At 36.6% G+C, this 13,018-nt stretch overlaps 1 protein-coding gene across 1 annotated transcript in view; it reads right to left on the bottom strand.

Annotated features, from left to right (window-relative positions):
• Positions 1–13,018, bottom strand: part of CFAP47 (cilia and flagella associated protein 47) — a 493,477-nt gene that overhangs the window by 446,026 nt on the left and 34,433 nt on the right. The window contains exons 9-13 of the mRNA XM_029929640.1: positions 11,406–11,595; positions 9,040–9,253; positions 6,111–6,263; positions 5,307–5,493; positions 5,118–5,214 (exon numbers count right to left, since the gene is read on the bottom strand). Of these exons, the coding sequence (XP_029785500.1) occupies positions 5,118–5,214; positions 5,307–5,493; positions 6,111–6,263; positions 9,040–9,253; positions 11,406–11,595 (841 nt within the window). The remainder of the gene's footprint in view (positions 1–5,117; positions 5,215–5,306; positions 5,494–6,110; positions 6,264–9,039; positions 9,254–11,405; positions 11,596–13,018) is intronic.

Raw genomic sequence — 13,018 nt, 5'->3', positions numbered from 1 at the left:
ATGAGATACATGATTTGCAAATAATTTTCTCTCAGCCTATGTCTTGTTTGTGTCCTCTCATCAGTTGCTTTGGGGCAGCACAAATATTTAAGTCTGATCAATTCCTCTTTATTCATTTTCTTCTGTTCTTTTTTTTATCCATTTGTTCTTTTATGGATTGAGGGGGTTGGTGTATGCCATATCTAAGACATTCTGCTTTCCTCATATCACACTTTTTTCCTATGCTTCCTTTTTTAAGGAAGGAAGCAAATAGCATGCAATATATTATTTAAGAAAATAATTCAGAACACAGATAATATACAAGCTTTGTGTCGATCAACTGTTTATATTACCAGTGAGGCTTCTGGTCAACAGCAGGCTATTACTAGGTAACTTGTCGAGGGGTCAAAAGTTACAGGCAGATGTTTTGACCATGTGGTGAGGGGTATCAGCACCACTAACCTCCATGTTGTTCAACAGTCAAGTGTATACTGAACTCAAAGAAATTGAAAACATACAAGAATATATGAGGTATAGCAAAAATATTATTTAGTGAGCAATGTATACTACTAGGGCGCCTGGGTGGCTCAGTCGATTAAGCATCTGACTTCGGCTCAGGTCATGATCTCATGCTTCATGAGTTGAAGCCCAGCATCAGTCTCTGTGCTGACAGCTCAGACCCTGGAGCCTGCTTTGGATTCTGTTTCCTTCTCTCTCTGCCTCTCCCCTACTCATGCTCTGTCTCTGTCTCTCTCAAAAAAATAAAACATTAAAAAATTTTTAAATAAAAAAAGAAATATGACACTAAATGATTATATTAGGGGGGAAAAGGGTATATTCTTAAGCTTCTATCTCAAGAAGCTAGAAAAAAAAAATAATCCAAATAAAGGATAAAAAGTAAAGAGACGGAAATGACAAGTACAAGAAATCACTGAAATTAAAAACAGAAAATTATAAAGAAAATCAATGAAACCAAATGATGGTCCTTTGAAATGACCAATAAAACTGATAAACCTCTACTGAAACTTAAAAAGGAAAATAACAAGAAAAACATAAGTTCTCAATATTAAGGAGACGCGATATCACTACAGATGTTTCAGACCCAGACATTAAAAGGATAATTTGGGAACACTTTTAACAATTCTATGTACAAAGAGGATGTCTTTGATAGAGGGGATAGATCCTGGAAAACCACAAACTACCAAAAGTCTCCTAATATGGTACAGATTATCTGAAGAGTCCTACAACTATTAAAGAAAATGAATTTGTAATTAAACATCCTCTGGGAATGAATTCTCCTTTCACAGATGGTTTCTCTAAAGAAGTCTAACATTTAAAGAACCATATAGTTCTACACAATCTCTTCTAGAATATAGCAGAGGAATGAACACTTTCTAACTCTCTGAACTCAGGTCATGAGGCCAACATTAAGAGGGGAAAAAAAGACAGTAAAAATAAACTTAAAAAAAGCAAAAGTGCAGACCAATAATACGTTTCATGAAAACAGATACGAAATTCTAGATTCTGATTTAACAATACTGTGAGGTAGACATAAAAGAAGGTGGGGAAGAATCAGAGACAGAAATACTGTACAGAAAAATACATGTTGTAAAAGAGGAATGGAAAGAGAAATTGAGACAGAAAGTGTGGCTAGAGAAACCTAATTTCAAATCCATGCCTTTCCACTAAATATTGGGCAATCTGATCAAGGTTTACCAACTCTCTGGGCTTTCCCTTACTCGTGGAAATAAAAGCAATTGCCTTGTAAGTTTCCTACATCATTTAAAGATTAAATCTGATCATGTTTGTACACCGTGCAACATAATGCCTGGCCTATAATACGTATTAATATATCGTAACTTAAAACCAAAGTGACTGGTCATTTGCTGATGAAACAAACAATACTTTGCAAAACGTCCAATGTAACCCAGACGTTTTCACTGTCTCAATTAATCTCTAAATCCTCTAATTGTGCCTCTTGATAATCACTTTAATTTTTAAAAATATAAATATTGAGCAAAATTTTCTGTAACTGTAATCTCCTTTGATAGTGCCAGTCCCTGTTTGTGCAGAGGCTCAAAAAAACCCTTTAAGGTATAAAAATGAGTGATACAAAATCCCACCCTCAGAGCTGCTGACCTTGTAAACTCACACAGGGGCTCTGTCCCCAGAGAAAGGGTCATTAAATACTTAAGGGCACCTGGGTGGCTCAGATGGTTAAGCGTCTGACTCTTGATTTCAGCTCAGGTCATGATCTCACAGTTTGTGAGTTCGAGCTCCACATGGGGTTCTGTACTGACGGGGTGGAGCCTGCTTAGGATTCTGTTTCCCTCTCTCTGTCCCTCCCCTGCTTGCTCTCTCTCTCAAAACAAATGAAAATAAATTTTAAAATAACATAACATAAAGTACTTAGGACACCAGGTAAAGAAGAGAGAAGCCGGTGGAGGAGTTGTCGAGGAGACACTGAACACTGCCCTCCAACTTTGCTCCCTTTGAATGTGTATAGATTTGCTTATCTGATTAGTCAGTCACCAATTTGGAAGACACAGAGCATTTACCACCCAATAAAGAAAGGCAAGTCCCTGGGACTATCAAGCCTAGTACCCATCACATGCCTGGCACAAAAGAGAGGCCCAGTAAATGCTGTCTGACCTGACCTGTACTCCATATGCAACCCCAGACATGCAACGAACTAACGAGTTCCCAGTCTGCCCTGCGGAAGTGCCTCATTGTCACTGTGTGGCAGGGAGGTTTAGCTCCAGTGCTCTTACAGCATTGAGTCCTACTTCCCATTCAGAATCTCAGTGAATGGTGACAGATTCCAACTCTTTTTACCAGTACATGTCACCTGCTTTCCCCAGAGCCAGATCCCTCTTTGGGCATTTCCCATAGTCCTCACTGATCTGAGGACTTGGCCACTGAGCAGCCATACATAATAAGCTATCACCACCCAAACATTTAATCACTTCCCATTGTGTTGCCTCTGGCCTTGGACCTCTTTGGACATCACCTTCAGTCTGGATAATTTAAGAATTGGTATTTGGTGTTTTGTGTGCTGGGTTCTCCCTAAAGGGAGAATCAGCAAATCCATGTCAATTAAATCATCCTCTGCCCACATCTCCCTCAGGGCCACCCTAACCCTGCCTAGAATGAAATGCAAACTTCCTCTTCAGACTAGTACAGACTACTATTTCTTTAACCATAATCATCCTTTAATAAGCTTGGTGAATAGGACCTAGGAAGGGACATTGTTCAGCATCTATGTGAAGTTAAAAGGGAGTTGTCACTTGTTTCTTAACTTAGGGATGTTCTTAGAATAATAATTATCTCAATGGCAAACATGCAGAGAAAGTCACCATCATGAACTGAGGTTTCAGTACTGGTTGGGGCAAAGAAGAGATCCAGACAAAGTGGGTCTTAATAAGATCCTGTTTATAGATATAATAGCCAAAGCAATCTTGAAAATAAAAAGTAAATTTGAGGGCACCTGACTGGCGCAGTTGTTTAAGCATCTGAATTTGGCTCAGGTCATGATCTCAGAGTTTGTGGGTTCTAGCCCCTTGTCAGGCTCTGGGCTGATGGCTCAGAGCCTGGAGCCTGCTTCAAATTCTGTGTCTCCCTTTCTCTATCCCTCCTCTGCTTCTTCTTCTCTCTCTCTCTCTCTCTCAAAAATAAACATTAAAAAAAAATTTTTCAAGCAAATTTGGAGAATTTACACTTACCAATTTCAAAACTTACTCTAAAGGTACAGTATCAAAGTGCAGAACTGTGGTAAGGACAGACATGCAGATTAATGGAATTGAACTGAGACTGCAGAGTATATGGTTAATTGATTTTAGACAAAGGTGCCAAGGTAATTCAATGAGGAATGATACCACTTTCAACAAATGGTGCTCGGACGATGGCTTATCCACATACAGTGATATAAATTTAGATTCTGAACTTACTACCTAAAAATTAACTCAAAAGGAAATGTAGATCTTAAATATACGATCTAAAAGTATAAATATTCTAGAAGAAAACAAGAAAAAATATTTGTGACCTTCAGTTAGGTACAGATTTCTTGAGCATGAAATCAAAAGCATGATCTAGAAAGAAAAAACTGTAATAAATTTTTTAATTGATAAATTCAATTTCTTTTAAAGTAAAAACTTCTGTGTGTTAAAGAACAGTATTTAAAAAATAAAAAACAAATCCAAGCCACTCACTTTGTAAAACATGCATCTGATAAAGGACTTGTGTCCGGGACATATAAACAGTTGTTACAAATCTATAAAAAGGTGGCAAATATTCAAATTACAAGTAGGGCTAAGAATTTAAAAGACACTTCTACAAGGGAGATATATATTTATGTCTATTTAAATGCATGAAAATACATTCATCATCTTAGTCACAAGGAAAATGCAAATCAAAACCACAGTGAGAACATTTCACATCACAAGGATGGCTATAATCAAAAGAAAGTAACAACTGCTTGTGAGAGTGTCAGTAACTATAACCCTCATACACTATCGGTGGGATTGTAACTCGGTGCACTTTGGAAAGTTTTTGGTAGTTTCTTGAAATGTTAGACATATATTTACCATACAACTCAGCAATTCCACTCCTAGGAATCTCACCGAAAGAAATGAAAACATATGTTCACTCAAAGAATTATATGTGAATGTTTATAGCAACATTATTCACAACAGCCTCAGACCAGAAACAGCGCATGTCCATCAACTGGTAAATGGATAAACAAAATGTGGTATTCCCGTAAAATGAAATGCTACTTAGATATAAAAAGGAACAAAATATTTATACCTATTTAAACCTTTTGGATGAACCTCAAAAACAGTATGCTAAGTAAAAGCAGCAATATAAGAGAGAATACATACTGTTAGGATTCCTTTTACATGAAATGTTCAGAATAAGCAAATCTGTGGTGAGAGAAAATTAATGGCTGCCTGGGGCTAGGGGCGCAAATTGGGACTAAGTACTTATGGCAGCATTCTAAAATTGACTTACGGTGACGGGTGCATAATCCCACAAATTTACTAAGATTCATACTTAAAATAAGTCAGTTCTATGGAATATAAATTATACTCCAATAAGCCTGTTAAAAAACAAAGGATTAGTAGGTTGTTATAGATTCTTACCAACAATTACTTGATGAATTTGCTTTGGTGTCAAAATTAAGCTGCAGTCATGTTTTTCATGGGGCGTAGATGGGTCTGATTTAAGTCCTTTGAGAACCTGTGGAAAACCATTACTCCAAAATTAATTTTCAATATTAAGATATTTTAGGAATTCTAATGGCTTCATGAAATGTAAAATATTGCACATGCCTTTCTTTTCAGAGCCTGTGTCTCCTTGGACGCTATATCCCTAGTATTTAGCAATTGGTTACATTTGATCTGACACTGTGCCGCAGATAATTCATCTTCTGTTTCCATTTCTGAGAGCGAAAGTGATTTTAGACCTGATGCTGGCTGTAATCCTATGTCTGTACTGTTATATAAATCCATGCATTCCCTATAGAAATCATAATAATAATAAATTGAGGTCAAATGTTTTAGAAAATACAGTGGCAAACCCAAACATTCCCAGAACGTTTCCCAGCAGGCTTCTGGTGCCCCACTCAGAACCACTTAAGCAGATGGATGCACTAATCTGCATAAAACCTCCCTCTACTGACAAGACCCCGTTTTCAAACACCTCACCAAGGAAGCCGCGCCCACCCCACCAAACCGTAGGACAGCTCACAAGAAATGGCTGGTCCGGAACACAAAAGAAGAGGCCCTTTGGCTCCATGTAGGAACTACTATGTGGTATAATTTCTGCTTTAAGAGACCCTAGGCATCAGGCTGAGTGTAAGCCTTATTTGAAACACATCATCTCTCAGTGCCCCAACCTGTCCTATTTTGCTTTCCTTATCTTGTTTCTCCTAGTTTCTGGGGAAACCCAACCTAAGACATTCCCAAACCAAAAGTAAGGAAGGAAATAACTGCAGAAAAAGTAGTTCAATGTTTTGCCATTTTCATAAATGAAAAGGTCACTTAAGTCACTAAAAAAAAACTAAGGAGTAAAGAGAAAAATTCTGGCTCTATAGGCACCCCAATCTGTTTCATACTGTTTGAAGTGAACTTTACCTCTCTGCCTGTTTCTGCATGCGCACATTTCTTAAATTCTTAATGTATCTTTTAAAATAATTTTCATGTTCTTGCTTTATAATTCTTTCAGATTTAGTATATGCAAATTCAGGATCCACATAGTTATATCTTGGAATCTTTGTGAAAATTGTCCTGTAAGATGAGCAAGTTATGTTAACGTTTATATATTTGCATTTATTCTATCAGTATTTACTGAGTGTCTCTTATACCAGGGGCTAACCGCAGAATGGTGAATGGGGCAGATTCTAGTCTATCCTCATATCGTCTTATATAACAAGATATTATTACACACAGAACTAGAATAATATCTAAATTCTTCTTAACCAAATTAGAAAAAAATATTTCTAAGGTCACTAGGATACAATGGTGCCTACCCTAAAACCACTCTTGAGGAATTAGTCAAGTAGGCAATTTCAAGAGTTTTAGATTCACACATGGGACTAGATCGGAAGTGTTTCCTAAGAGTTAATTATTTTTAGATGATTGTGATCAAAATTAGAAAAAAACATACGTAATAATAAATTTTTTTTGTTAAACACATTATTGTTTTGAAATCTCAGAGCTTCTGCAATAACCATCAATGAACCATACAGACAAACCAATTCATAAATTAATCGCAACTAGTTTATATCTCATGTTCGCTCATCTGAATTCACGTTCTTTCTTTCACCCACCATACATTTTCCATAAAAACCAAAAGTACTCACATCTTCTGGCCTTGGGCTGCCTCAATTCTCATCATATTGTATTAATCATTAAGATTCTCACCCTCAAAAATTAGCTCAAGTATGAACTTATTAGTTATACCATCAAATGAAATGTAACATTTCTCTCTGTTTTCAACAAGTCCTCTATGGTTACAGTAAGATAACTTTAACTGAATGAGAGTCTTTAATAAAGTTAGAGAATGAGAGTGAAAGAAATACTTTTCTCTCCAAAGATAGTTGTTAAGAAGACTCCCGAGAACCAGAATAATCTTGAGAAGAAAAAAGCTGGAGGAATCACAATTCCAGATTTCAAGATACACTACAAAACTGTAGTCACCAAGACAGTATGGTCCTGGCACAAAAACAGACACAGAGATCAATGGAAAAAAATAGAGAGGCCAAAGATAAAGCCATACTTAATACAGCCAACTAATCTTCCACAAAGGAAGTAAGAACACACAACGAGGAAAAGACAGCCACTTCAATAAATGGTGCTGGGACAACTGGAAAGCTACAAACTAAAGAATGAAAATGGACCACTTTCTTACACCACACACAAAAATAAACTGAAAATAGATTAAAGATCTAAATGTGAGACTTGAAGCCTAAAATTCCTAAAAGAAAACACAGGTAGTAATCTCTTTGACATCAGTCTTAGCAATGTTTTTCAGGATATGTCTCCTCAAGCAAGGGAAACAAAAGCAAAAATAACCTATTTGACTATATCAAACTAATAAACTTTTGCACAATGAAAGAAACCATTTGAACAGTACAGGCAACCTACTGAATGAGAGAAGATATTTGCAAACGATGTATGCAATGAGGGGTTAGTATCCAAAATATATAAAGAACTCATAAAAATAAACACACAAAAATTTTTAAAAATCCAATTTAAAAAATGGACAGAAGACTGGAATACACATTTTTCCAAAGAAGACATACAGATGGCCAACAGACTCATGAAAATGTGCTCAACACCACTAATCATCAGGGAAATAAAAAACAAAACCACAATGAAATATCACCTTATACATGTCAGCATGGCTAGTATTAAAAAGACAAGGGATAACAAGCGTTGATGAGGGTGTAGAAAAAAGGGAACCCTCCTACACTGTTGATGTGAATGGAAATTAGCACAGCCACTGTGGAAAACAGCATGAAAGTTCCTCAAAAAAGTAAAAACAGAAATACCATACAACCCAGTAATTCCACTTCTGCGCATTTACCCAAAGAAAAAAAACCACTAACTCAGAAGGGTACATGCACCCCTACATTTATTGCAGCATCATTTACTACAGTCAAGATATGGAAGCAGCCCAAGAGTCCATCAAGTGATGAATGGATAAAGTAGATACAGTGTGTATATATAAATCGACGCTTAGTGATATTTTCACTCCTATGTTTCATGGTACTTGTCAAACAAAAAAGAGAGAGAGAAGGCTGATATGGATAAAATCTGTAAAATGAAATAATAAGACAGACTATATAAAAACCCAACATTTTTCAATTGTGGATAATAAAACAATTTTGGACTAAAATCAAATGATATTGCAAGAAAATGTTATACAATTAAGTGAGCTTAATGACTCACCAAAGGTAAAGAGACAAGCAGGGGAAACCCAGGGATATTACCAAATTCAGATAGTCGATAACACAGAAGCAGGCAGAAAAGAAACTCATTTCGATCTTAAGTGTAAAAAGCAGGATGCCTGGGTTTCTTCTTTAGGGTTTGAATGGATTTGAATTGAGGTTTAACATCAGTTTTGATCCTCACTGTTGAGGTTTTAGTTCAATTTGGGGAAGGTTATAGGAAATGTGACATTGAGGGGAACAAAGATGATGACAATCATGTTTATTTTTATCTTAGAGAAACTGAAGCTGTCAGCCATACTTAATGAATGGACTACTCTGAGAACTTGTTCTAAAAGTTTTCTAAAAGTGATTATTTCCATACTTGTCAACAGCCTATTTAAATAATCATCTGGCAAACAATTCACTTCCTGTCAAGCACACAGTAGAGATAATGACAGGTTAGACAAAGCAAATACAGTAGCATTCAATAACCATCTCCAAACAAAAAAAGAAAGAAAATGAAATTATTTTACTATTATTATTATTGTCATCATTAGTTTGTTAGAGCAGGATCCGAATGTTGGTAGCTGGGTCTTTCAAAATTTCAGGTTTTTAATATAGCATGTTACCTGAAATGTTTAAGCTGGTCTCCGGACCTGATACTTGCAGCTCGATCATTGGGGAAGGCTATCAGTGCATCCTTCATTGACTTTTTACTTAGTCGATGATGGTGAAAGCGTGTCATGCTTGATTGAAGCATTGCATCAGGTACATGGTCCTCCAATTTTGCCAAATCTCTGACCACAAACTGTCCCATAGGGTTACTGACCAAAGGGGATATACCTTTTATAGAATTGGATATTAAGTTAAACATGGTTCTTTAAATTTCAGCCGTCCAAATAATTTCCATGTATTAATACACTACACCATTGGTTCTAACTTAAAATGAAGTCTCTAAACAAACACATTCAAAACAATGCAAATAATTCATTAAAAAAATTTCAAGTAAATAAAAATTTTATTTTTTTTTATTTTTTTATATTTCTTTTTTTTGGAAATTTTATTTTTTTTACTTTATAAAGTTTCATATTTTTTTAACATATGCAATTATTTTCCATCATTTACAATACAGTAGTTACAATGACACTCCAAACAGAAAAGCAAAGTAAAAAATCAAAACACCAACTTCTTAGTTGCTGCTGAGTTTTTTTTTTAGCCTTATCTTCTTATTAAAGTTTAAAATAGACGTAGAGCAAAACATTAGGAAATGTTCATCTGTTCCTCAACCAATTACCATCACTCTTAAATACTGGTTTATTTACTTAAGTTAATGTGTAACTTTTAAAATCTTAACAAATAAAGCATTTACTTAATCGAAGGTGTTTTTTCCAAAAACACTTGAGGTGTCCAAGAATCTTCTAAGGGTGTAAACTCTATTTTTGGAGATATAGCTTTGAAAAGAAACTCAAAGGTATGAATTAATTTGATTTGAAACTATTCATCTAAATTGTTGTGTCTGTAGCTCTTATGTACCTGAAAACACATTTTTATCTTGCTTTTAAAATGTTTTTTTCATATATTTTATTTTCAAGTTGGTTTCCATATAACACCCACTGGTCATCCTAACAAGTGCCCTCCTCAATGCCCATCACCCATTTTCCCCGTCTCCCCCACACCCCAGCAACCCTGTTTGTTCTCCCTATTTAAGAGTCTCTTATGGTTTGCCTCCCTCCCTCTCTGTAACTATTTTTTCCCCTTCCCCTGCCCCATGGTCTTCTGTTAAGTTTCTCCTGATCCACATATGAGTGAAAACATATGGTATTTGTCTTTCTCTGCTTGACTTGTAACATATGATTTGAATATTTTTGTTATGTGGCTTAATTACATCATCTAAAAACTGGTATTTAAAATGGTTTATATATTTTTGTTTAACTACATTGTGTATTATGATTTTCTGTTCTTTCAACTCTGAAAATTTTGGATATTTATCCTTCATTTAATTTTTAATTTTTAATATTTGATTTTGGATTTGGTGAAGTCATACTTCAATTTTTTGTTAATTTTATTTTTTTTAATGTGAGCAACTATTGCGAAAATGAATTGAGCACCTATTCAGTATGTGCGTGGCACTGATCTTAATGCTGAAAAAAATTAATAATACAGCCCTCAATTTAATTGCAAAAAAAAATTTTTCAATGTTTATTTATTTTGAGAGAGAGAGAAAGTGTGAGCGGGGGGGGGGCAGAGAGAGGGACACACAGAATCCAAAGCAGGTTCCAGGCTCTGAGTCATCAGCACAGAGCCCAATGCAGGGTTTAAACTCACAAACTGTGAGATTGTGACGTGAGCTGAAGTCATAGACTTAACTGAGTGAGCCACCCAAACGCCCCTAAAAATAATCATTTAGCAAATGGACCTACACAAAACAATCATACAAAATAATGCATGCGTAAAATATAAAACATAGTAACTTGAAGGAATGGGCTAGCCCATATGACACAAGCTTACACAGATTAAAAAGAGCTGAATATTAGCCATTTCATATGGCTCAATGTATAAAAGATAATTGAGTAATACATGAAACAGCAGCCGCACAAAAATCCATGGAGTGGCCAAAATTAGTTTATATCATATCATAGACTCAAAAGAAAATTTCAAACATAAAAACCATTAAAATATGTAAATTTTATAGATCACTAAACCACTGCTATTCCAGTTTTGATCCTCAAAATGGCAACATCAGCAATTGCTGGGGACATGTTAGAAATGAGAATTTGGGGATTCTAACAAAGACCTACTGAACAATTATGTCTAGGATGTAGGCCAGTGGTACCTATTTTAACCAGTCTTCCAGGGGATTGCGATGCATTCAAAGGTAAGAACCACAAGATTAGACTATATGTGATATATATAGCTAAGCAATTAGTGTGTTAAGATAATCCTATATAACCTTCATTAGAAAAAAAAAAAAAGGTAAGGGTCAATAATAGCTTACCAGGATTAACTTTCAACACAACTTTCTTGGTGGAAGGTTTGCAGACGCTCTTGAAATACAAATATACTTGATGAAAAGGTTTTAGCGATACAGACTGCAAATTTTCATCTGCCACTGAGCCAATAATTTCTATCAATTGCTTCACTTTAAAGACTCCTACTTGATGTGGAACGAATGAACATACCACATTCTAAAAAAGAAGAAGTAACCAATTGTTATAGGCTGAATGTCTGTGAACCCCCAAAACTCTTATGTTTAAGCCTAAGGTCCAGTGTGATGGAATTAGGAGATGGAGGCCTTTGGGATTGGATTGTCATAATGCTCTGGTAAAAGAGGCCCCACTGGGGGCGCCTGAGTGGCTCAGTCGGTTGAGAGTCCGACTTCGGCTCAGGTCATGATCTTGCAGTTCAAGGATGGGAGGCCCGCATCAGGGTCTGTGCTGACCGCTTGGAGCCTGGAGCCTGTTCCAGATTCTGTGTCTCCCTCTCTCTCTGCCCCTTCCCACTTGCATGCTATCTCTCTCTCAAAAATAAGTAAATATTTTAAAAAAATTTAAAAGAGCCCCCACAAAGCTCCCTAGACTCTTCTAGCATGTAAGAATACAACAAGAAGTCTGCAACCAGGAAGAGGGTCCTCACCCGACTCTGCTGGTGTCCTGATCTAAGACTTTTAGTCTCCAGAACTGTGAGAAAAAAATTTCTTGTTGGGAGCTATCTGAACTTACCGGTAGAGAGAAAATTTCTGGTGACGGTACGGCAAGTTTGCACGGTTTCTTGCCCCCAGATAGCTCCCAAAAATCCACCCTCTTGAAACTTTTCATTTCTGCTTGGGCACCAAACCTCAGAGTGCTTTGCTGCTTAGTGTCAGGAGCGGCCTGTCCCCCTGCCCTGTCCCTGAGGCGTGATTGCACCAGATCAGGGAAAAGATGAGTAAACTAGATACACCCTAACGCAACATATACTTTTCCCCTAAGCAGTTAACTGATAACTGACTACCTTCTGGGCCTGAACGCCTTTGTTAAAGTCACTACTGCAATAAAATGTATCAATCATCTTTGGGACTGTGAGAGCAGACATTATGACTTCTGAGAACCTGTTTTTCTGAGAACTTTCTCTTAGAGTTATAAACAGCCTAATGACCCTTACTCATAAAAAACTGACCTTTACTAAACAATGCTGTTTGCCTCTTGGTTAAAGGTTGCTTCCTTAAGGCTAGCCCTGAGGTTTTGTAAAAATACCTATGACATCATGAGTGCCTATAGCTAAGTTTATGACAATCACTACTAGAATTGTAGTAACTTCTGCAGAACCTATGTCCTGGAAAATTGTAAAACTTATCTATGAGAAATCATTTACTGCTCTTTCTGGTTCTTGTACTTTTTGCCATAAATAAAGCTTGAGAACCAGACAGGGCAGAGATGCCTGCCAGAATGGTAGAGACACCTGCCAGGTGGGCAGGGGTGCCTGTCTGGCGATCAGAATGAAACACAAGGCTCTCTCACTCTCTTTGGCCTACACCGTCATCCTTCAGGGGAACCCTGGACCTGCAGGAGCTGGACTCCGGCAATTTCTGTTGGTTATTAACCATGCAATCTATTTTGTTACAGCAGTCCA

The sequence above is a fragment of the Suricata suricatta genome, chromosome X (assembly GCF_006229205.1).
Source record: "Suricata suricatta isolate VVHF042 chromosome X, meerkat_22Aug2017_6uvM2_HiC, whole genome shotgun sequence".
NCBI classification, from domain to species: domain Eukaryota; kingdom Metazoa; phylum Chordata; class Mammalia; order Carnivora; family Herpestidae; genus Suricata; species Suricata suricatta.
Note: the sequence above shows the minus strand (reverse complement) of the source record. Positions and strands in the feature narration are given on the sequence as shown.